Source organism: Rissa tridactyla, chromosome 2 (assembly GCF_028500815.1).
Source record: "Rissa tridactyla isolate bRisTri1 chromosome 2, bRisTri1.patW.cur.20221130, whole genome shotgun sequence".
NCBI classification, from domain to species: Eukaryota; Metazoa; Chordata; class Aves; order Charadriiformes; family Laridae; genus Rissa; species Rissa tridactyla.
In genome coordinates, this window is record NC_071467.1 from 119,732,437 (window position 1) to 119,757,669 (window position 25,233).

The 25,233-nt window shown below is 38.5% G+C and overlaps 1 protein-coding gene across 3 annotated transcripts in view; it reads left to right on the plus strand.

The window, feature by feature from the left end:
* The window catches only part of LARS2 (leucyl-tRNA synthetase 2, mitochondrial), a 90,316-nt gene that overhangs the window by 57,989 nt on the left and 7,094 nt on the right, over positions 1-25,233 (plus strand). For all 3 annotated transcript variants that reach the window (XM_054191244.1, XM_054191245.1, XM_054191246.1), the window contains 6 exons: positions 7,828-7,931; positions 9,121-9,303; positions 13,134-13,303; positions 14,271-14,348; positions 15,891-16,002; positions 24,724-24,851. In XM_054191244.1, the coding sequence (XP_054047219.1) occupies positions 7,828-7,931; positions 9,121-9,303; positions 13,134-13,303; positions 14,271-14,348; positions 15,891-16,002; positions 24,724-24,851 (775 nt within the window). The remainder of the gene's footprint in view (positions 1-7,827; positions 7,932-9,120; positions 9,304-13,133; positions 13,304-14,270; positions 14,349-15,890; positions 16,003-24,723; positions 24,852-25,233) is intronic.

Below are 25,233 nucleotides of genomic sequence, written 5' to 3' on the forward strand. Positions count from 1 at the left end.
GCTGATGCTGCTGTAGCCTAACGGCTAACCTCTGTTTTGGTTAGAGGTAAAGTTTGAGGCAGGAAGGTGAGTCATCTGATGTTCTATTCTTTGTCCTCTCAGGGTCCTAGCTTGATGTCCCCATTTCCACTGAAATTCTGACCATTTTTTTCCCTAAAATGGCATCTCAGGAGTGCCTCAACGGGGAGGATACTAGTGTCAGAATGGTGACATACTGCCCCTTGCTCTGTCCAGTTCTCCCATCAGCAGAGACGTTTCAATAGATTAAGTCAAAATGAGCGATCCCATGAGAGCAACTGCTCAGTAATTTCTCAGCTGGCAACTCGTATGCATTCATTCTTTACTAGTATCCACGGTAAAAACTCAATGTAAAAGACAAACCTACATATACATGGTGCTGGACTCTCTTGAATGCTACAAAACTAGAACTTAAGTAGCTGCGCGCCAGAAAAAGATGGACTAGTTAGTGGAGCCAGCAGAATATTTCCCTGGGTTATTTCATAATAATTTGATGAAAACAGGCGATGTGTTTTCATCACTCATTCCTGCCTGCAAAATAGTTTGCAGAAAAAGCTGTATTTGAGATTTTGGATGTGGATGATTTGTGTACCTGTGTTTCACCCTGTTGCCTCCAGCTTGCATGGCTGTAGCAGGAAGGCTGTTCCTCTTCTGAGGGAGCAGCTGTCTCAAAGCAGACCCTTTCTGTCATAGGCACTATTCCGTTAAGCAGAGAATTTCAGAGCTTTTCCTTGCAAGCAATTTCAGGCTTATCAGTTCTACAAAAGACTTTACAATACTATCATCCATCTAGTGGAGCTGTAATGAACAGCAGCAAAATGTTCTTTTGCTAGTCAAATACTTCTACCTCCCAAAACAACATTAACTATGGTGGCTGAAGTATTGTCGCTGTAAACTGAGACCACAAGGAAGGGGAGGTGTGCTTGAAAAGTGAGCAATCTGCTCTGGTGTGCAAGAAAATGAGGAGGTATGGGAAAGAGGCCAGTGGGGACCTCCTGAGTGAGCTCAAGTACTAAAAGAAGTGCATGGAAAGGGGAGGCGAGGATGGGCTACCCCTGGAAGAATGTGGAAGCATTAACCAGGTAGGCAGGGTAGAATTAGAAAAGGCCATAGCTCATCTAGAATTGAAACCGGTGAAGAGTATGAAGGCAGTAAGAAGGGCTTCTGCAGCTACATTGACAGGAACGTCAAGGAAGGTGTTGGCCTGATAAAAAAATCAGACAAAGAATCTAGTAGCAAAGGACGATCTTTGCCTTGCCTTTTGCTGTCAAGGTTTGTGCTTAGTAGGAGAGTTTGAGGGAGAGAGGTACTACTTACTGTAGAGTAGGATTGAGTTAGGGATCGTTTAAGTAAACCAGGCACGTAAAAGTCCATGGGACCAAATGATGTATCCAAGGGTGCTGAAAGAGCTGGACTTTACCATTGTGAGGCTGCCGTCGATTGTTTTTGAAAGGCCATGGTGATCAGGGGACGTCCCTATTGATTGGAGAAAGGGAGAAGCAAAACTTATCTTCAAGAATAGGCAAGGACGATCCAAAGTACTTATAGGCCAGTCAGCCTCACACTGGTACCCAGTAATATTTTAAAGCAAATAATCCCAGTAGTAATTTTCAGGCACATGAAAGACAAGGTGACTGGGAATTTACCGAGAGAAATTACGCTGAACCTCATCTGCCTTCTTTCTGTGGTGAGGTGATTCCCTCTGTGGATAAGGAGAGATCTGTGCATATCTTTTAGCGTGACTTTAGCAAGGCTCTTAACAAGTTCTCCCATGGCATACTTGTAGCCTCATTCGGGAGGTGCGAACTGAATGGGTGGACTACAGCATGGATGGAAAAACTGTCTGGACCATCAGGTTCAAAGAGTCAATGTTCAAAGTCTGATTAGCAGCTGTTTGCAAGTGGTATTCCTTAGGAGCCATTGCTGAGGCCAAGTGTATTTAACATCTTCAATAATCTGGGCAGTGCAACAAAGTGCATCCTCAGCAAGTTCATTGCACGCTGGGAGAATGAATGGCAGGGCTGCAATGCAAAGGACTTCAACAAGTTGGAGGAGCAAGTCTGAAGTGCTGACAGGAATCTCATGAAGTTCAACAAAGACAAATGCAGAGTCCTGTACATGGAGCAGATTATTCATGGAAACAGACAGGACTGGGCCAACTGTGCGAGGAGGAGCACAATACAGAAGGGCCGTAGGGATCTTGGTGAGCACCAAGATGTGAATCAGCAGCCCACTGGAGAGTATACTGCACTGCGTTAGCAAAAGCATGTCCACTTTGATTATCTCTGCTCATCATTTCAGAAGTCACATCTGGAATACTGTGTCCCATTTTGAGGCCTCGCGGTGTGTGAGACTTTATCAAACTGGGGAGGGTCCAGTGGAGGGGCACTAAAATGGTCACGGGCTGAAGTACGTGTCATACAAGGAGAGGCTAAGGGAGTTGAGTGTGTTCACCCTGGAGAAGAGAAGGCTAAGGAGGGAGTCTAATTGCAGTCTACTACAGGAGAATTATAGAGAAGACTCTTCTGAGAAGTGTACAGAGAAAGGAAAAGAGTAATAGTACAGATTGCAGCAAAGTCCAACTGGATCGAAGGAAAATAATTTTGACAGTAAAGGTGGTCAGACTGGAACAGTTTGACCTGAGAGGTTGTGGGATCTCCATCACTGGCTATTTTCAAAACTCAGCTGGATGAGGCCCTGAGCAACCTGAAGTTAGTTCTGGTCTAAGGAAGGTGTTGGACTGAGTCACCTCCAAATGTCGCTTCCAACCTACATTATTTTAAGAGTCCATGATTCTGTAGCTTATGAATTTGGAATGTGTTTTTTTCATAGTCTGCTGTGACAGAGCAGTAGCTCCAAAGCACTGTGCTTCGAGTGGTCTTAATATGGTAAATTGCAGAAAAAACCTCTTAACTTCAATGAAAAAAAAAAAGCTCAAAAAGCACTGATGATGTCCAGTGACAGTAGCAGGCAAAATCAAAATTGCTTTCTGTAGAAGTAGTTTGCAAGACTGTGGAGAATTCCTTTGAGGCCATATACAATCTCAAGAACTGTTGCACATGTGAAGATATGTTACAGCATTGCTCCTAGGATCTCCTGTTTGTACTGCTTATACCTATGTTCAGAATGCAAGATGACTGTAACAAATTCATCATCATGCACAAAATTGTTTGTTTGCTTTAGCTCTATACACTTAAAGCATTAGGTGCTTTTAAGCCGTGAAGTCAAGTTAGGATTTTGTTTTGATGTGGAAATCTCAACTCCTTTATAAATATAACCACGTCTTAAATACATTTTATCATTGGTGAGAAGCCACTTGTGCTCAGTCTTCTGATAGGACTGCTCAAGGGCTGGTCTGAGAGATCTGAAGAGGCTGATTAGAAACAACAAGCTTATTTTTAGGAAACTTAAAGTCATGGTGTCAAAGCCCACAGCTCCAAGGGAAAACATTAAAATGTTAAAAAACACTGCCCTCTTGTGCATATCCAGTCTTCCACGAGTAGCTCAGATCTTGTTCGCTGATTAAATTAGGAAAATTCTGCTACATCTCAGTTAATGAGAGCTGCCACCATTTAAAGTGTTATCTTCTATCCTGACAAATTCTTATGATTATCCTATTAATCTGTTGTAATTTTTCATTTTGATAGGTTTTCTTCATGGAAATTTTCATTGTTTGGCTCCTATCCACTGACTTTTAAATCCATTGAAATATTTCCCAATAATCTTTAATTCTGTACTAATGACTATTAATATAATAATGAGGTTGAAAACAAAAGTTTAAAATTTCATAGTTTAGATTTTCAAAGCAATCTCTTTATAGATGATGTACATTATTACAATAGAAATATTATAGGCCATTCACTTACAGATGTCACGCCTGCTTTCATAGAAGATGCAACGCTTATAGGCATTGAAAATTGTAAAGGTGTCAATATAGTTTAAATATCCCCTGAAGATGAGGCATGATCTTTTTTTTTTTTTTTAATACATTGAACTGGAGATGGTGGGAAGTGCTGCTTATTCCCTCAGTTATGACAAGGCAGAATGAATAGCACCCTCCGGGTATTGGTACATGTGACAACAGATTAAGCCCACATTGATGTCATTTTGTTCTAGCAATCTGGTCGGTAAAGTGCATCAGTTCTGGAATTAATTCACAAGCCAGTCAGCCCTCCCAGCTGTGACCACTGTTGGGAGAGGGGCCAGGTAGGCAGCTGGGGCCAGCAACCTCCTCATCCGTTCCAGCTTAATCCACCCTGGCGAGCGTGTGCTGACACACTCCATTACACCTGCTCAACTGTATTATTGCAAGTACAAGTTACACAGAATTTGGCTCTTCCCTCGACTTCAGTAATCGGTTCTGTCTGATGAATAATTGTAAATGGAATCTAGCACACTCTCTCTGAAGGATTATGAAGCAATAAAAAAGTTTATTGTTGCCATTAAGTCAGCAGATTTGACTGTGATAAAGAGCAAATCTGTTGAGTCACAAGGCATTATTTTTACATAGCTGCATTACAGAATAAAAGATACATGTGTGACAGAAATAGCTTATTCTGTAAAGGAAGGATGTTAGAGATTCTCTATGTTCATTAGAGACTTTATCACTAGTGTTGATTTTAAGTAAAAGCACTAGCTATTGATTGTGTAAAATCTGAACATTCAATATTGTTCAGTCTTTTTTCTGCCTAAAATTATCAGCTCCCACATCCCCCACTCGCTCCTGGCCTTCTACGGGATTACCATAGAAATGAGCCTGTATATGGACGTTACTGAAAGGAAAAAGTTGGATTACACACTTGATGGCTAGCACAGCTGATCCTTCTTGGAGGTGTTAGGCAGACTTCACAGGCAGGGTCCCATCTGATGTATAACACAACCAAAAGCTGCACACAGCTAAGGCCACAGTGCCCATACTCCAGCGTGGGTGGAAACAGGCTTATGGGTGGGTGGAGTTGTGTCCCATTCCAGCGTCCTTACAACTTGAAATGTGTCTGTCTGTCTGTCTGAACACAGCTGAGTTTCAGTTGTTCCCAGTGGGATGGTTCAGGAGGTATTTGTGACACCAGGCCCTGAGTGGATGCTGCAGTGTTTAGATCAGAATTGCGTCACACCTGATGGGCTGGGACGTCTCTGCAATCCCCTTCCGCAGCCAAGAAACACTCACTTTCTTCCAAGGAGAAAGGTTTAGGTGTGTGGCTTTATTAATGTAAATGAAAGTGTCGCTTCACATGTGACCATGAGATGGAGCCACCACAACACTGGCAAAATCACTGCACATCAGGAGAAATTCAGTACAGGGCTCAATTTGTTTCTGAGCCCTGTGTTTTTTAGACAGGCTCTGGTTTTCTCATTTTGGGCATGTTTCCATTCTGCAGTCTCCTACTAGGAAGACGTGGGGTTTTTTTTCCCCATACTTGGTAATGTATTTTGTATTGCATTTTTGTAGCCTCTGTCAGCATAAACAAAAATAGGAAATGCTCATTCCTGCATTCAGCTTTTAATAACTTGGCATATGATCTGAACTAACTCTTTGTCATTAAAAATAAGTGTTCCTTGAAAAATCACTTCCAGTGGAGAGCCCTATCTGATTTTGATGTTCTGGCTACCTCGTTAGCTTTATTTTAGATAGCAGCAAGTGGAGCTATTTTAATAACTGTTTGAGATCTTAACCAGACTGAAGTCTGAATGATAGGGGGAAAAAGTATTTTTATTTGTCCTTGGTGTAATATCTTTAGTTTGTAGAAGAAACTTATCCTGAACAGTTATGTCCTGGAACATTTATATACCATTTGTTAATGATAGGTTTACAAGGGTTTTGTTCAGGATTTTCATCTTCTAATTCACTTGGGTGATTTGAGATAATTATTTGAAATTTTAGATAATTGTTACCTCCTATTTTTAAAATACTTTTTCTTGTTTATACTGTCTAGATTTGACTTCAGTTGTAATCTCCGTTAAGTTCCTTTGATTTATTTCTAAACAACAGAATTTTTTCAGGCAATCTAGGAAATATTGTTTAGAAAAAGATTTATAGGGATGCTTGAATTGCTACTCTGACTTAATATTGTTGATAAAACCAGGTGGCATGGTAGAGACTAGTGCTGCTTGGTGACTGAATGATAGACTATGTGACAGTACTTGCACAATACTTAGAAGTATAGAAATTTATGTTCGTGTTCCAATATGAATATGTTGAAGATAAAGTATGAAGCCTGTCACTTTCTCTCTCCCAGTTTAAAGCTTTTCTTTCAAATATCCCCTTACTTCAGAGTCATCAAAAAGGTTTAAAGAGCAGTACTTGGAAGATGTCTGCTTCAATACAGTTAAAAATGCATAATTGTTCTATAATTTAATAATACTTTAACTATATTATTAAATAAATTACAGCACTTTAAATCATGAGACAAATTGTCATATAATTTATATTGCCTAATAATGTAAAATACTAAAATGACTTCATAAAAGTGAGAAGTGTTTTGGATTATAACTTTTTTGTACATGTGAAGTAAAATATGGAAGCCTGTTTTTACTTTTTCTTCTTTAGATGGATGGATTTTAGCTTTTTGAAAAATATGTAAATATAAGTGATGCATCCTTTTTACATAAATTGTTTTGGTAGACATGTGGGGCTTCGTTAGATGGAAATGTGGAAGATTCAGATTGCTTAATATTGAGCACACATGTGAGCATTAGAAGATGCAAGTCAGTAGTAAACAGCGATGATTAGCACATCCTCCAGAATGATGGTCACCAGTGTCTTTGTTTGGAGGATCCCATAAGAAGGCTCCCCAGACTGTGTGTGCCTTCTCGGTCTGGCTTCATACCTCCTCCCTGGCCCCCGGCATTCTTAGAGTTGCTGTTAGAACTGCCTTATTTTCCTGGTCTACTGAGAGGGGACCAAAGCCTCTAGAGATTAATTTTGTTGTCTTTTTTTCAGTGAAAACAGCGACAGACATTTGACTCGATGAATTAGAAATGCAAGATCGTTAAAGGAGGTGGCCACAATAATGTATCTGTCAACGAGAGCAGTGTTTACTTAGAGTTTTTTCTTGCTTGAGTGCACTACTGCCCTTAGCTTTGGTGCATTAAGGCTCTTTTTAACTGTCATACACACATATGAGACTTCACTCTCCCTGATGTAAATTTTCCTAGAAAAGGCAAATTTTAATGTTCAAGATTTAACTAAAAACTAAAACTAAAAAATCCATCCACTGACATATGAACTTTCCAGCATTGCCATTTTTCTAGCGTACTGTTTTTCTTACAGCTAGGTCCTCATGGCTAGTTCTGCAAAAGGACAAGGCATACAAGTGCTTATGTCAGAGAAACTATCTTCTCCGTTTATAGAAAGAAATGTGCAGCGAGATTTTGATTTGTTCAAAATACTGTGTGCTCCTCAGAGAGAAGCTAGAACTAAATATTTGTAAGACAGTGAGGCCAGCTACTTGAACGCTTTTACGCATGGGAATTTAGCTTGAAGTTAGTGAAATTCCACTGTTTGCCAAGAAACTTTTGTGTATTATCCATATGCTAATTTAAAAAGTGACGTTAGAATAACTCAGTACTAAATCAGGATGCAAGAATGCGTGCAGAATACAAACAAATACTTACACTTGCCAGTCAGCCACCATGAATAAATGCACAAAGTACTCTTTCTAAGGTGACAACCATTTATGTATAGTCAACTTGAAATTCTTGTTTCATTAAATAATTGTGCCTGATTGGCTCAACACCTGAGGCTTATCATAAAGTATGCGTTTCACAGCTCTTTTCAACAGACAAGTTTCTTTTTCCTTCCATCCTTAGGGAGCCTTTCCATAAGCTCTTGGTTCAAGGTCTTATCAAGAATCAGACGTTCAGACTAACAACAACAGGCCAGTGTTTGAAGAGAGAGGAGGTTGATCTCACTGGTAAGAGAGACTGCATGGGAAAATCAGCATAGGTGCATCCAGAAAGTCAGGGACTGCTTTGGTGTACAAGGCTCAGTGCTGGGAAAATTTGGAAGAGAAAATGAATCCTTGAAATATTTAAACTGGAGAGCAACTTCTGTGAGTTTTGGATTCATATGCACTGATGAGTGCACAGAGACCCTACTAATCCGTCAGCTTTTAATTGCATCCAAACACAGAAGCAATGGTATAGTATTATTTTAGTTCCAGTATAATCCAAAAGATCAGAAGTCAGTTTTGTTAAGACGTGGCTCAGCAGCTTGCTGAATGGAGATAGTCCCAGCAAACAGAAAACCTACAAAAACATCCTGGCAAAGCTAACAAACACAGGTGTTGGCGTGTTCAGTAGATATTAGGAATGTAAAACGCGTATAGAAAAAAAGTGCTGTTTCTCAAGTTCTGTCCAGTGCCTTCACTGCAGAAGCTCGAGCAGCAAGTCCTGGCTTGGGGACCTGTAGCAACAAGAATGGTTTTGTCATGTTTGCCTCCCTTAAGCACTCCTCTCACAAAACCTTATTTTCACTGTTCTTCTCCTGCATACAAACCCAATAAGTCAGTTAAACAAACGAGCAAAATCCCTTATATTTACTACTGTCTGCTATCCTATTTTCTTCCAAAAAAGCTAGGGCTTTTCTGAAGCAGGTGGTTTTGCTCAATGGCACCTTCATCAGTCTAAATGCCCCTTTCCATCTCTAAATTCATGCAACAGAAGGCACGTTCTTGTCAGGATAACTTACTGCAATTGAAACCTATAAATCTGGTGTTGGTAAAAGCTAAGTACAGGTTGTACCAAATCAATACACCTGTCGAGGAGATCTTAAATGTCATGATTATAAGAATGCTTAAATCTCAGGGGCTATCAAGATAGAGGAGCATAGGATGAGTGCCAGATATAGCTTCTGAATGGTAAAAGGAGACTTTCCATCATGATGTAATGGAAGCACTGGAATATTAGTTGTGTTAAAACATTAAAGTAGGAAAAACTTGGGAGGGAAGAGGTGTTTATAATGGGTGGGATTTTGTCTTTGAGCTGTTTGGAAACCAAAATACTCCACTAGAAATAGTTTTTCTTCTTATGCTCTAGGGAACAAAACTGAATTGCTGTTACAAATGAGCAAAACTAATGTTTTGTGTATGTCTTAATATTTAGGAACTGAACCAGTTCACATAAAAACTGGTGAGAAGCTCCAAGTTGCATGGGAAAAAATGAGCAAATCTAAGCACAATGGAATAGACCCTGAAAAATTAGTGAAAGAATATGGCATTGACACCCTACGTCTCTACATTCTGTTTGCTGCTCCTCCAGAACAAGATATTTTGTGGGATACTAAAAGTAAGTCGAATTGTTTCTGTTGTTAGTTTTGTGGTTGTTGTTTTCCTAGTGTGTTGTATTTTAAACAGAAAATTAATACAGTTCTTGATGCCCACGTGTTGGAACAACTGAATAAAAAAGCATAGCAAGCACATTTTAATGTTTATTTCTTTTAAAAGAGAGGTTGTGACAAAGATGTCACTGAGAGGCAGGCTTGCAAGATTATTTCAAGCTGCTTACCTCTTACAAGCTAAAAGCATGTACAAAAAATACTTCTTCAGTGGTATTTTCTTCTGCAAACTTGGACCTCATTCTTTTGTTTTTTATTAGCTATGATTGATTGACTGGAAATTATTATTTTATTTTCTTTGTTATAAGTTTTTAAATCATATCAGATTACAGATGAAACTTTGCAATTTTTTTTATTTCCCTTTTTTTACACATGTATGCAATGGCTTTTTTTAAACTGGACCATGAAATACTTCTCAGTAGAATCTCATAAGAAGATAATCGGAGTTCCTAGTAACTAGTATTTGTAGACTCATGACATTTTTATGAGCTTAGTTCTTGAATAAGATAAGATTTACCCCCCTACGCACTTATTTACTGCCATCATGCAATTTGTCATGCTGACAGATACTAATTTCTTTTATCTACTGTGGTTCATACATTTTAATGTAGTCTTATGCATGCATTTAAATCTAGCCCTCTTGTTGCATAAGGCTTTATTAAAACACTCCATGTCTGATTTAAAAACGTGTATTTCTTCATTCTTTCTTGTGTTAGCTTCTTGCTACTTAATTCAGCCTGCACTGAGCATTATTTCAGTTATTATTAGATTCAATGTGTTTAGTTACATATTATGGCACTGATGTATGTACTGGAGGAGTGTGCTGTATGGCTTTTCTCAGTTGGCTTTCTGTCATCATCTAATTATAACAGTATGGAGCTAGGCATGTGAAGAGGTAACGTCTCTTAAAAAAAGCAACCGCTTGGAATCAAGCTGTAATTCCTGCATCCCTAACAGTACAGAAGTACATAATTCCCTCTGAAGCAGCTAATTCAGTGATACACAATCTTTTTGCTGTATTTTTCCATCTTGAAAATTGAATAACTAAATTAGTATGAGAATTGTGGGTACAAAATCTGAGTTGCAAAGTATACTAGAGCTTGGTGGTTAAACATTCTTTAAGAAAGCTAAGCACATGCAGGTATCATGCTACCAAAAATGAATTCAGTCATTCAAACCAACCTGTTTACCACTTGAGAAATACAAAGAAAGATTTCAGAGTTGTGTCGTGTTAAACGAGTAATAGAAAAAGTGAACAAAAGGAGATGTTAGCAGCCTAAAGATATTTCCAGGGGGAAAAAATGGAAAGTAGGTGGAAAGCATCTCTTAAATCTTTAAAGTTTGGTCTGAATTTCTTAACGATAACAAAACAATGAATGTTTAAATTGAAGAAATCAAGCAAGTTGTGGTGGGTTTGACCTTGGCTGGATACTAGGTGCCCACCAAGCCACTTTAGCACTCCTCTTTCCTCAACTGGACAGGGGGAGAAAAATATGACGAAAGGTCTGTGGGTTGAGATAAGGACATCTCAGGCAAACCAGACTCAAGTTGGGGAAATGGATTTCATTTATTAACAATCAAAATCAGAGTAGTGTAATGAGAAATAAAACCAAATCTTAAAACACCTTTCCCCCACCACTCCTTTCTTCCCGGGCTCAACTTCACTCCTGATTTTCTCTACCTCCTCTCTACCTGAATGGCGCAGGGGGGTGGGGAACAGGGATCCTCACATTCTTTCCCTGCTCCAGCATGGGGTCCCTGCCACGGGAGACAGTCCTCCACGAACTTCTCCAACATGCATCCTTCTCACAGGCTGCAGTTCTTCACGAACTGCTCCAGCATGGGTCCCTTCCACAGGGTGCAGTCCTCCAGGAACAGACTGCTCCAGCATGGGTCCCCCACAGGGCCACAAGTCCTGCTAGCAAACTTGCTCCAGCATTGGCTCCTCTATCCACAGGGCCACAGGTCCTGCCAGGGGCCTGCTCCAGCATGGGTTTCCCACAAGGTCACAGCCTCCTTTGGGCATCCACCTGCTCTGGTGTGGGGTCCTCTACAGGCTGCAGGTGGATATCTGCTCCACTGTTACCCTCCATGGGCTGCAGGGTGACAGCCTGCCTCATCATGGTCTTCATCACTGGCTGCAGGGAGGGAATCTCTGCTCCAGCGCCTGCCGCACCTCCTCCCGCTCCTTCTTCACTGACCTCGGTGTCTGCAGAGTTGTTTCTCTCACATACTCTCAATCCTCTCTTCTGGTGGCTGTTCCCCTTCTTAAATATGTTATCACAGAGGTGCTACCACCGTCACTGTTTGGCTCAGCCTTGGCCAGCAGGAGGTCCGTCTTGGAGCCATCTGGCATTGGCTCTATCAGACATAGAGGAAGCTTCTAGCATCACAGAAGCCACCCTTGTAGCCCCCTGGTACCAAAACCTTGCCATGCAAACCCAGCGCAGACAGTTGTCTTATTCGGAGAATATTAAATACTGGTTCTCAGTTGCCATGATCCTTCTCTTCACTGGATGTGTTTTGATAGCCTTTTGAGAATTGCCCTCAGACTAGATTCCTTGTCTCTTCAGTGGCGGATATGTAGGCAGGGCCTTATGTTATTCTCTCCCCTTCTCCCCTGGTGCGGGTAAGCAATCTTCCGGACTATGCAGGACCAGACGTGGTCAAAATTACCCAGCATCTTATTACACCATTACTACAGTCTGCATAATGCCAAGCCTACCATGTCTAGATGATCTACATGCTTCTGGTATTAACGGGAGATGGAAAGTTTGGGAAGAGCATCATGCTCCCTGTCCCACCCATCCCAGTTCATGAGGATCATGCAGACATAGTCAATCAGGTTGTATTTTACTGTTCCTAGGTGTACAGGAAGTCTTTAATCTGGTGCAATCAGACAGATAATCCACCTGTATTACAGTCACTCACCTTTCCTTTACTTCTCCCTGGCATTCTTTTCAAGTGAGGTTGCCAGAGCAGAATCGGAAGTTCTTGCCAGTTGGGACATCTTAGGATACGTTGATACTGTGCAGTGCAGTGTGATGTAGTGCTGCGCAGTCTAGTAGAAACACAACACGTCTGTAAGACAGAGCTAAAGCCATATCAGTGCCATACCTCAAGCCATACCTTCAGTAGTGGCTCGGGGCCTCTTTGTAGCGTGGCCCCTAGGTCACAGAAACACATTCTTAGAGCAGCCACGGAGCAGGACTGATGTCTGCCGGGCCAGAGTGAACAGCTTTATAATCTCCCCATCACAAACTAAGCGGTGTTAAAAGATGGTACCAAGGATCAGAGCCTATACTCATTAGCACAGTAGCATCTCTGTAGCAACAAAAGTATATGTAATTTCTAAAATAAAATTTCAGAAGAAATCTCTCAATTTAAAAAATATGTGTGTATGTTTGCATTATTCCATGAGATTGAAAAATGAAAGCATGTAGAACTGTTTTGTTGAGTCATTAAAACACGAGGTGAACATTCTAGCATTGATGTAACGTTGGGTTGTTTTACAGATTTAGCAAATATTCCTGCTCTATATATGTTTTAAAATCATTGCAGAAAAATAATTTTGTTTTATTGATCTCTTTCCATTAAGGCAACCCAGCATTATTTGTAAAGGCATTTTTAATTGCATTGACAATTTTCATTTAAAATACAGGTATGGGTTTTTTTAATGTTTTACTCTAGTGTTCAGTTTCCTGTCTGCTTTTTTCTTTAAAGTTTTGGATTCGTTCATTGTAACTGGAATTTTTTTTCTGCAATCTTTCATTAATCTCAGCCGATGCTATGCCAGGTGTTCAGAGATGGCAGACGCGCCTCTGGACACTTGCAACCAAACTTATTGAAGCGAGGACCTCAGGAACCGTGCCCAATCCTGAGCTTCTGAATAAGAAAGAGAAGGCTGAAGCCAGAAAGATCTGGGACCAGAAGAATCTGGTGATATCTGAGGTTAAAAGAAACACACAGTTTGTAAATGACTACATAAATTGCTGCTCAAAACCATATGCTTGACTTACAGAGCCAAAAGGTTTTTTCCCCTACATCAGTAGCTCATAAAATAATTTTCAAGTGAGTTATTCTCTGTTTAGGTAGTTTTATTAACCTACAAATCTTATGGGACAGAACTCTTGCAATATAGTAAGATTTGGATTGGCAAAATTTCTCTGCTGTGTGCCTCCTTTAAAGGATGAAGTGTTATGGCATTAAAATATTATCAGTCTGGGTTTGGAGTAACTCCATTTCCAGTAGCAAAGCTGTAGGTGAGTTATGCAGGTTATCCCTAACAAGAGCTTTTGATCTGTTTGCTTCACACCTCATTATCATGTCCACTGTTTTATATAGAATGAAAAAAAGTTGTTGGAGAAAATATATTAGCGTACCCTAAAAAAAAAAAAAAGTTATTGAAATGATTGTTCATCTCTTCTTATATGTTCTCTCATGCTGTGATTAGTGTGAATTCAATTATCAGGAGACATAAATACCTGCTAAATTAACTTAAAATATTTTTCTATGGATAAAAAATGTTCCTGATTTAAATCCTGTGGCGAGGGACCTTCCAAGTGTTTTAGCGGACATTAGAATTACCATCTTGCTATGGAGAGACAAGCTGTCAACAGCATAACTGGATTTACAAGTATGAAGGCATCTTGTAGGGACAAAGAGATATTTTATGAAAGAAAATAAAGAGTGATTACTAAGACACGGTTCTAATTGGCATCGATTGAAGCTTTTAAAATCCTGAAATAGAGGGAGAGCAAGTCTACTGAATTTTTATATGATGATTATTTTCCCATATGCACATGTGGTTGCATCTATGATGTGTTTGCATGCCAAAGTGATTTTCATGTAAGGGGCAAGATACTCCATGTTTGCGAATTTTAAGTACTTAGTGACAAACCTTTTCTTTTAATACAAGGTGACAGAGTACTTCACAAAGGATCATTTGTTCAATGCAGCTATTTCTCGATTGATGAGCCTCAGTAACGTACTCCATGTAAGTATGTCATATGAATGAAGGTATTTTTTTTTTGTCATACCTGTTCTTGTAAGTTCTTATACAAAGCAGGAGCTGCCCAAACCGTAGGTCCAGCATTCCAAAAGTCATCTGTGGTCATTACCTTTGCTACTAACTCAAGAGACCTAGGTGGAATTATTTGGTTCAAAAGCAGCACGTTCTAGTCTCACTGTAACCCTGAAATATATTGTTTTGCAGGGTGAGCTTGATGATCAAATTAGAGCCACTAGGTTCTGATGTTTACGCCTGCATCCTGTAATTTCAAAAGATATGTTTTGTTTAGCTCTGTTCTTTCTTCTTTTTTTTTTTTTTTAAACAAATTGCATAGGTAGCTAAGTATAGCAGTACATTGTAGAATTATCAAACATTCTGATTTAAAGAAAGGGGTTATTCTTTACAAGGAAAATCACACATAATCTTAGATTCCTTGGAGACAACTTTCACCACTGAACTGTCTGCTAGTAATAGAGTTTGCAAATTCCCCTTTTTACAACAAGCGTAAAAATGACTTAAGCATTTTTTATTTAGAGTGTTATTGGCCAGTGGTGATAGATCAAATATGCTAAACCTTCATTTTTGTTACTACTCTTAGATCTGGTTGAGCATTCTTTCAGACATATAACGGTAATGTGATCTAGACCAACAATCAAATTAAACTTTGGGGGTTTTAGCTTCTTTGTTGAAATACCATTTTATACCTTATGGAATGCAAGGAGAATATTGGCAAAGTCAAGGATCTTAATGAAAAGTTAAGTAGGGCATGCAGAAGTGCTGTACTGAAATACTATACGTCTGGGATACTGTGTGGTCTTAGGAAGAACACGCATTTCTTTATCTCCAGCTCAGTGATTCATATGCACTTTGGGCTGGTGGATGTTGATAAGTGAATGGTAAAAAATAAATAAAGAAATAAAAATCAGTGTCCTATGGACAGCCAAATGTTTGACCACTGACATATTTCTTGACCAAAGAAGTCAGTGCAGTATCTTTCAAGAACAAGTTTCCGTATAACATGAGGACACTTCCTCTTTCAGTCCCATTTGAAAGGAGGAAGTGGGGAGATGGGTAAAGATTAAATATAGAAAAAAGGTAGTAGTTACTAAAACTTACTCAAATCTAGTTTGCATTGACCTCGTTAGTATCAGCGATAAGAAGATGCCATCTGGAAGCATTTATGATCTGTGTCAAACAAATCTCTGGGTTTGGACAGTTTTCTAGAAGATGGGAACGGGTTGTTCATCACACCCACCAAATAATTCTCATAAGTATTGACATTTTTCTATGCAGTTTCATTAGAGAGGCAAAGTACAAAATAAATGCAGAATCTGAATTTCCCATGGGATGTAATCTCCCTGAGTCAGAACAGTCAAAGGAAGAAAGTTTATCCAGCTACTTTTAGTATATGATTTTAGGGTTTATTACTGCATTTTCTTCTTAATTAAACTACTTTATCCCCCCCACCACCCCAGAATATTTATATTAACGATTAATTTTTTCTTTTCTTTCTCTCTTTATGCTTAGCAAGCTTCTCGGCCTCTTATTCTCCACAGCACAGAATTTGAAGATGCTTTGGCTACACTCTGTATCATGGTTGCACCTATGGCTCCACACATTGCATCAGAGATGTGGAAAGGTATTTCTAGAAATATACTTTTTATTGATGTTGCAGGAAAAAAGGCAAAATTTAACGTGTGTCACTTATACCTCAGTTCTGCATTTATCTTGTCACCTTCTGTCATGGCTCCTAAACAAACTTGAAACTTGTGGTGTTCCCAGAGCTATCTGCTTTTAGTTTCCTTCCCTTTGCATACAAAGGTGGATTTGTTGAGACTAGGCAGAGAAAGGGAGAAGTAAGAAAAATTCAAGACAGGATTTGCATGAGGAATTCCTATGTCAGCTGCTGTCTGCTCCTGTATGTAAAGTATTAAAAGCTGAACGTGAGACTAGAAACAGCCCTTTTTTAAACAACTGTTTCAGAGTCTACGGACTACAAATATTTTCTTTCAGGAATTCAGGAAGAGAGGACCGTGTCAGAGAGCTGTATATTAAAAAGACTAAAGGAGTGTTCAATAAAAATCCTACTCTTGTAAAATTCTCCAGAGACTGAGCAATGTTATGCTGCAAATTAACCTTGTGCGGAGAGTGGGAATGGTAGACAGGAAATCTTTTTTAAGATCTGTCACAGCTGTAAACCTTGAGGTCTGAATCCAAAGTGGGCTCAGTTGCATGATGCGGCCGCAGTTAAAGCCTGTGAAATAAGGGATGTGCATGCCAGAGTTCAGCAGTTGCTTTTAAGGTTTATTGGGAGAAATCCCAAGATGTATGTGGGAAGATAGGAATATATTCTGCATTAAGACTGGCCACAAATTGCTATGTGGTTTTGGACCTAATATTACCTTTTGGATGCTGTTTTAATAGTTTTATTTTCATCAGTCATCCTAAAACCTTCTGCATTCGAGTGTTTACAGAGCTGAGATACTTAATAGCTTCTATTCCAGAGCCGTGCATGGCCCTGTAATAATGTTAACTGCCAGAGAAAGGCTGCTCTTGTTCAGAGCAATAACATAGGGGCAGAGATGCTGGAAACAGCAAGATGCATTAGGGAGGGCAGCGTTTTTTCTGTGTTTTCAATTCCAGTGTTTTTGAGATGTCTTAATAAAAGCTTAGTTGTCTAGAATAAAGAGTGGCATCAGACATGATCCATCTGGAGAAAGCTACTTCTGGTCAGTATTCTCTTACAATATGAAGTACCATCAATTAAAATTATACTTAAATGGAAGTAATTGACACGACTTTGTTTTCCGCATTGGTTGAGATGGAGGCAGAATGGGTCGAAGCCAATTACTTACACATACAGTGCCTTGTGAACTTGAAATTCGACTACATGTTAGGGAATACAGAATTATCAAATATGTTTGATAAACTGACAAAGAACACTAGGACGTCTTAATTAATGTAACTTGTCAAACGTAAAGCTTAATCCTGTGACATTTTGAATGTTAGAGAAGGAAGTCTTTTTCTTACTACTAAAATCACTGGAGAATAGGAATGATTGATAAACATTTTCTGGATCTCTCTCTGATGTAAGAATGAAAAGGAAGCATATAAAAATTGGGAGTGTATTGTCCTCAGCTTCTGTCACATTTAAAGAGGGTAGATTTAGATTGGATATCAGGAAGAAATTCTTTGCTGTAAGGGTGGCACTGGAACAGGTTGCCCAGGGAAGTTGTGGATGCCCCATCCCTGGAAGTGTTCAAGGCCAGGCTGGATGGGGCTTTGAGCAACCTGGTGTAGCGGGAGGTGTCCCTGCCCATGGCAGGGGGTTTGGAACTAAATGATCTTTAAGGTCCCTTCCAACCTCAACCATTCTATGATTCTGTGAAATACAAAATTTTGCTTGTGTGGTCCAAAGACTGTGTATTGTAATTCAGTGCAACTACCATACAAAAACATTGTGTGGTGATTATTGTCTGAAGAATTTAATGACTAAACATGAAAATCATAATCTCTTTTAGCATGGTCATCATTACTTTACATCAAAGTTATTAAACAATTTTATCAGAAGAACATATGCATGTTTAGCTACAGCGTTGTGGTAAGAAGACTATATTATTTTGAAATAGCCAAAATCTAGCAATTCTGTCCTGGGATTGGGATTTCTGGTGAAAAAAGTCCAACTACAGTCTAGAGAAAGATTCCTCAAGTTCATGTTCTGAATTGCACTCTGGTTCCACCACGTCTTGTTGCTCTTCTGATGTAGCCAATTTCTTAAACTTTATTATGTATAGGTGATGATGCTTTCTTATTTTAAATAATTTCAGTATAAAAATTAAGCTTTCTAAATATTTCGTTTTCTTTGTGCTTTAGTTCTCCATACACGCTCAGAGTAAGCCTCTTTTTGTACCTTGGCTTTGCATCTAGATGTAGGGATAGTGCTGCTTCCTGTCTCGTAAACTAGTCAGGAAAAGGACTTTGTATATTATTAGCTCTATAAATAGCACCTATCACAGTGGACCCCCACACTTCGATGGAAGCCTCTCCCTGCTATTGTAATGCCAATAACAAACAACACATAAGCAACATATTTATAATGAAATACTGACATTCCATTCTAAAATAACTTATACACAGCCTTTACATTTTGCTTGCTTTAGTGATTAAAACAAGGAGCATTTTTCTTTCTACAGGGGAAAATGAAACTGGGAAATTTGGAAGCCACGTAGTTAATATCAAACAAGATAATTTTGCAGTTGAGCAGGAATGCTGGTAGGAACAGCGACTTGTGTTAACTCCGAACCACGTTACGCTTCCTTGTGTACTTAAGCTTTTTTTGAAGAAAAGGGATTTTGCTTTCTTATTAGTGTTTCTCATTAGAAAGTGTTTACTACATAATGAGATATGCCTAATATTAATTTTACTACATCCTTAAAAAAGAAAAGAAAAGAGTGTTCTCATTAATTTTGACTGTTTGCATTGTGCTTCACAGGATACTATTTTTACTGTTGCATTGTAATCTCTCATTTTATGCTTTTCTGATCGCTGTTTATGGTCAAGAAAAATTTAAGAAGAAATTACAATAGAATTTAAAACTAAATGTGAAATAATGACAACCTACAGTAAGACCCCGACTTAATGTATTGTATTATATTAATTCTGACAAAGATTTGAAGACAATTAAACCTCAGAACTATAGAACTTTCTGGCTAAGCATCTGGAATGCGGCTTTGTGAAGGTAATAAAATTACTTTTGACAACTGGGAGCTCTTCTGCAGGTGCAAATAGTATTTTTTCAGTTTAAATGACAGGTGTGCTGTAAAATGAAAAAAATCAACCAAGTTTTTTTCCTTTTCTAGTTTTGGAATGAAAAGCTAGGGAAAAGAGGTTAGCATCTATAAATATTAAAATCTTGAAGTCTCTGATATCCAAAAATATCGGATACTGTTAGTTTTATTTAGTAATTACATAAACTATTCTCCTTTGCTCAAAAAAATAACGTTTAACTGCAAAACATGATATGATAAATTTTAAATATTTTCTTGATGTTTTCTTAAATATTTTCTTAAATACTTGCATTCTGAATGCATTTTTGCTTTAATAGCAAAAAATGCTTTTTTGCTTTTTAGTTCATTTCCATTTAAATCTAAAAGCTATTCGACACAGATCGCAATGAAATGTAAAAAAAAAGTATTGCCAATTTCTAATACAATAACTTGTAAAAATTAAAACCTGGCTAAGTGTATAAATATGTATGTAGGTATCCTCTTGGTTAGAAAAAAGTTCTTTATAGCTGGATTTAACTGCAGATCAGTCCATCTTAATGATTACCAAATAAAGAATATGGTAGGAAAATTACAAAGATTATTTTACAGTGTTAATTAAAGATGCTTTGCCTGACACTTTAAGTAATGTGTAGCATCAGTGATTTACGTAATTCTGATTGTAATAATGCTATCCTGCTTTGCAAGACCTGCCTCAGAGTTCATTTTTTAGTTTGTTGATAACCATTGCAAACTCAGAACTGCAGTTTGATATCCCAAGGATGCTTCTGGTGTCATGTGCAGCTTTTAAGTATAATTAAAGTAAAATTAGATAGATTCAAGGTACAGCGATTTTTGTTATTTGGCAGCTGAAGAATTTTTCTCCCAGGGGGTTTAGTTTAAATGTGACCATCTTGTTTTCACGCATCAGGTAGGAAAGAAGAATTTGGTGCCTTTGTGAGCTGGATGAAGAGCATAGTTCAGTATTAGCAGTAAATATTTCCAGTGTGAGCGAAGGGAAAAGCTGCTCGAATGCTGTTTGATAAGTGCCTCACCTTTCAGCAGCTGAACAGTCGTAACCCAGGGCTTTGATATTCTGTGTGTGAAGGAGTTCTTTCTCCCGCTTAGAGGAACGGTTTTCAGTATTTTGGTGTCTCGGCCTAATGGTCTCAATTGTGTTGTGAATACACTGGTTTATCGCTTAATAACATAAAAAGCGACTGTAGCCCCTCAGTGTGGGAAGAGTTCATCCGGCTGACATCTTGGCAGTTTATGAACACTAACAGGATGAGGAAATCTGTTTCCTTCCTGAAACCTTGTATCTGAGGAATATACAGACACCATTTGAGACGGTTGGTTTTTTTTTAGTTTGTTTGTAGTAGTACTGTATTTTGCTGTTCAGACCAGGATATGAAACTGCTTATTGTGAGTTGTTACATTTTTATTAGACACAGCACATGAAAGATATACACTGATGATAAACACATCTTAAGATGTATTGAAATGAAACATAATTATTGGAATTTGTAATGGTATAATTATCTTAGCAACATTTTAACTGTCACTGCAATAGCTCTCTTGCAAGAATTTCTTTGTCTGAATACAGTCCTTACTACAGAAGGCTTATATAAAGAATAGAACTGAGTAGAAGCTAATTGATGTTGCAGATTTTAATTGAAAATCTGAATGCAGAAGTCCCCCTTCACAAATCCAAGAAGAAACATAATTTGGAATAAAAAAATTTTTTTTTTCCTCCAAGAGTAATTACACAAAGTGAAGGACAGTGACTCCTTGCAAATGGAGGAAGGCAGATTGTTTTCAGAAGCTTAAAAGTATTCACATGGAGTTTGCTGAATTGGAAACACATTGCAGAGTTAGCTTTTAGTAACCCAGGCTTTTCACAGCCTTCCTTGGTACTCCACATCTGTCACTAGGGAATACAGAAAATGAATCCCCTAGTACTGTATTGAGTAAATGTAACTTTTCCTGACTTTATCCAGTTCTGTACTACTATACCAGTAGTATAATACAGTTTTTCTTAGAGCTGTCTGGAAACAGCTGTTCTTGTATTGCTGTCATTTCTTTGAGATTGCAGACCATTTCACATACAACTGACAGACACATTCCTCCTGGGCTGGTATTTTGGATATGCAACTTGCCTGAATCTGTCAAATAGGAAGATTCATTAAATAGTAAAAAAAGATATCAAGAACAAAGTTACCATGGTAACAGTCTTGTCCTTGGAAGAGGCTACAGAGGCGAGTAAGATACTGACCCAGGACGCATCTCCGCTTATCCTTACACACTCCTGCTCTGAGCTTTTTAAAAACTTTATCTGCTTGTCTGGTAGTGTGGTGGATTAACATATTTCTATTGTTTTCATTTTGCTAAATCCAAAAGATATCAACATTTGGATAACGCACCCTCATAGTCACCTTATACTGTCCCCTCTGATCTTCTGTCTCCTGTTAGAAAATGCCTAGTCCTAAACTCTGATATTGGCACTACTTCAGATGCCTTCATTAACTTCCTTTTATCACCCATTAAGACTTCCACCCTCCTTGCCTTTCCTGCTTTGTTAACCTTTCTGTACCGGACCTTGTCCCATGCCAGCACTTACTCAGTTTACTCCATCATCACATCTTTTTATCTTGCCTACATAATTTTGTGTCAAACTAGCTGCGCTGTTGCTGGAATTCTACAGATATTTTTTTCTAGTGCTTTTTTTCTGTAAGACAAGAATTACCTTGCTGTTCTAACTTACCTTGCTGGTCCATGATTGCTTCCACAACTTTCTTCTTAAATCTTTAAAATGAGAATCTGCTCTTCCCCACATAAATAGCACCTTAGGGGAAGCATTATGCTTCTGAAATACTCATGTAATGCTAATATAACATTGTCACGAGCTGAAATGTTGTCAGACTTGTCCCGTCCCCTTCTTCTCTCAACTCACTCATTTACAGTAATACAATACACATTTAACTTGTGGTTTTAACTTGGGCTCCAATGCTGTGAGCTACTCATTAGGGAAACCTTGTTTGAGTATTAGCTTGCTAGTCAGTAAAAGTCCATTGAAGCAGATCCAATTGCAGGATCAGGGCTTCAGATTGAGCGTAAGTGTTGTCCTTGATCTGTCCTGTATGGATGTACAGATGTGTACATATAAGTAAACGGCTTACAGTAAGTAAAAATATACTCAGGTGACTTTTTGTCCTATGTCTGCAAGAGACTCTATAGCTATAAAAGCAAAATATGTCAAGAAACGTAAAGCAAAATGCATGGTGCTTCATAACATGCACTATGTGCTTTCCAGTAAAATAAGACAGCAAACCAGGTTTTTAATGTTTTCAGAATAAAAGTCTGTGAAGTGGTTTGTTCTTAACTTGTCCAACAGTGCTTTTGTGTAAAGTCTCAGAATCAAGTGTGAAGGCTGGAGGAGGGGTCTGCCCAGGTCCTGACAAGTGGACCATTGCCATTCTGGATCATAGCGATGAAGTTTCTGGTTTTGTGTGTGTTGCATTTTAAAAATGCAAACCAAATTACTGTGTTTTCTGTGTTCTACAGCTCACAAAATGTGAATTAAGGCAGGAAGCCAAACATGCAACATAACTAAAACCTTCATTTTGGTGTCCTGACAAACTCTGTTTTCTGAAACTAGTGCTGTTGACTTTTGCGTTATTTTTTTTTAATGTGGATGAGCTCATAGCTCTTTTTGTAGCAAGAAAATGCACCAAAAGATAGACATTGTGCTAGTCACACTTTATCTGCTTCAGAATACACTTAAATTATTTTTTTTTTTTTTTATTAGTAGCTTTGTTAGGACTGTGAGCCTCCACAGGGATTAAAAGCCACCCTGGTTTTGCTTTCGTAGGTAGAAGCTCTTCTGTCAGAAAGTGGTTTTTAAACAGTTTGAAGAATCCACTTCAACAGGAAAATAAGGAGTGGCCAGTATGCATGCTTCTGCCACAAGGCATGTGATCAGTTGGAAAGAAATGAGCTCATCTGGATGTTCAAAAGCCAAAAAGGGAAGAATCTAGCAGCTGTTGTCTTTAAAGTCATTGTGATAATGAATCACCAATGCAAAGATTTTTTTTCTGCTTGAGTTCCTATCTTTTGCTCTTTCAGTTTATGAGCTACTGTCGCGACAGAAAAAAAATGCACAAAACCAGATCCATTGAAGTCTTTTAATCAATTATTTAGCTAATAAGATTGTGGCTTAGTTGTTATTCTTAGGAAATGTGCACGTGTTTGCTTGCCGTTAGAAATGGCTCCCGCTGGCCCACCTCACTGCCCCGTTCTGAATCATTCAGCAAATAGCAAGTCTGTGTGTCATTTTACCAAAACGCTTTGTCTGAAAAAGTGCTGACAAAAATTAGGCGGGTTTTTCTGGAGGAAGTTGCATTTTCTTTATGTCTCTATTTGCTGTTATTCACTGTATTAGTCTAAGCAATCCAGCTGGGCAAATTCATGTATGTATTACGCACGTCTGCCATTGTGCTGTGTTTAGAACAGCTTCAGGTACTTCAGTCTCAACAGCGAATCTGGTGTTGATGGGTTTTCTTTACGCTCTTGCTGGAGTTGCCCTAAACCAGATGAGTTTCCAAATACATTTTGCAGTTCTGGACGAAGCATGTGCTTATAAAAAGTTTTAGTCTGTATTCTTATTCATCCACAGAGAATGTTTTTAATTTAAAAATCCCCTGGCTTCGTGAGAATCACAAAAGCAATCGTTATCAATATTGATCATATTTGACAGTCTCTTGTTATGTGAAATCTTTTTATTTTGTCCTACAGCTGGAGTTAACAGCAACATAAATCCCACTCAGAAGCTTGTATTTAGTTAGAGAATGCAGCTTCAGAATGAATTGCATCCTATTCTCCTATTACTTAAACAAATCAAGAATGAATTGTCTTGGGGAGAGCAAAGCCTATTTCATAAAAGGAGACCATTTATAGACATTTTAGGAGTTTTTTTAAATCAAAGGATAAAATGTGTCAGAATGTACGTATCATAAGAAGGACAGCAAGCTGTGCAAGGTACTCTTACATAGCACCTTTAAATTCTGAGAAAAGAGATAATTCACAAAATATAAGAAAATCTTGTAAGTAGCTTGACTTGCAAATTTAGGAACTGCCAAGCATATTACAGATAGTAAAATAATAAGCCATATTTTTGTATCATTTTGATTCAATTGTTAGTGAAAGTTTAATCAAACTGGTGGTGTTATTGAAAACCCCCCGAGTATTATGATTGACTTCTAGAAGTAGAGGTCAGCTTGTGTTGCAGTATTACAATTTAAAATAACGAACAGTGATCTTCTGTGCTTTTTGGCAAAGTTTTGGACTGCTAATCCAAATCTAAAATGTGCCCATAACATTCATGTTAGCATCCCTACACATGCTATAAAACAAGCGCTTCAGAGAGATGTATCTCTCTGTTTATAATGTGCTGTATGCTAATGTAAACAATGTTATTTCCTCTGAAGGGACTTGCTTTTAAAGTCAACTTTATTCTGATCTTATTTATCGAGCAAATTCCAAAGATGATGTGTTCTGGTTACAGCAGAGCTGAACGTTTGACTGGTTTCACTTTCCAGGTTTGGCACATATGCAGAATAAACTTTGTACTCATCATCGCTGGGATGTTGACGTGCTGCATCAGTCCTGGCCCAAAGTAGACCCAGAGTACCTTAAGCCATCAGATGTTGTGGAGATGTCTGTTCTGGTAAGAGCGTTTTCATTTCTTTTCAGTGGTGGTCAATTAACGCATTGTGAGCTCAGAGGATGACAAAATTTCTGCTCTTGTGAAAGTCAGTTCCCTTCTTAGATGTCTCAGTGAAAGGTCATGTAGAAGAGAAGCTTCAATTACCATTGTGCTGAGTAATTTAAATGGTTTCCTAAATGAAAAAATGTAACAAATCTGCAGGGGAGATGATCTAAATATAAATCTTTTTGAGTGACCACATATTAGTACCTGTGGAGATTTGACGAATGAACAGCTGTGGATAAGGACTTTACAGTCAAAACTGCGATCAAAATACAGGTCACTCCAGATTTTTTTGCCTGACAGTGCATTTATGATCTTGGCCCTGTACAAAAATGTATAA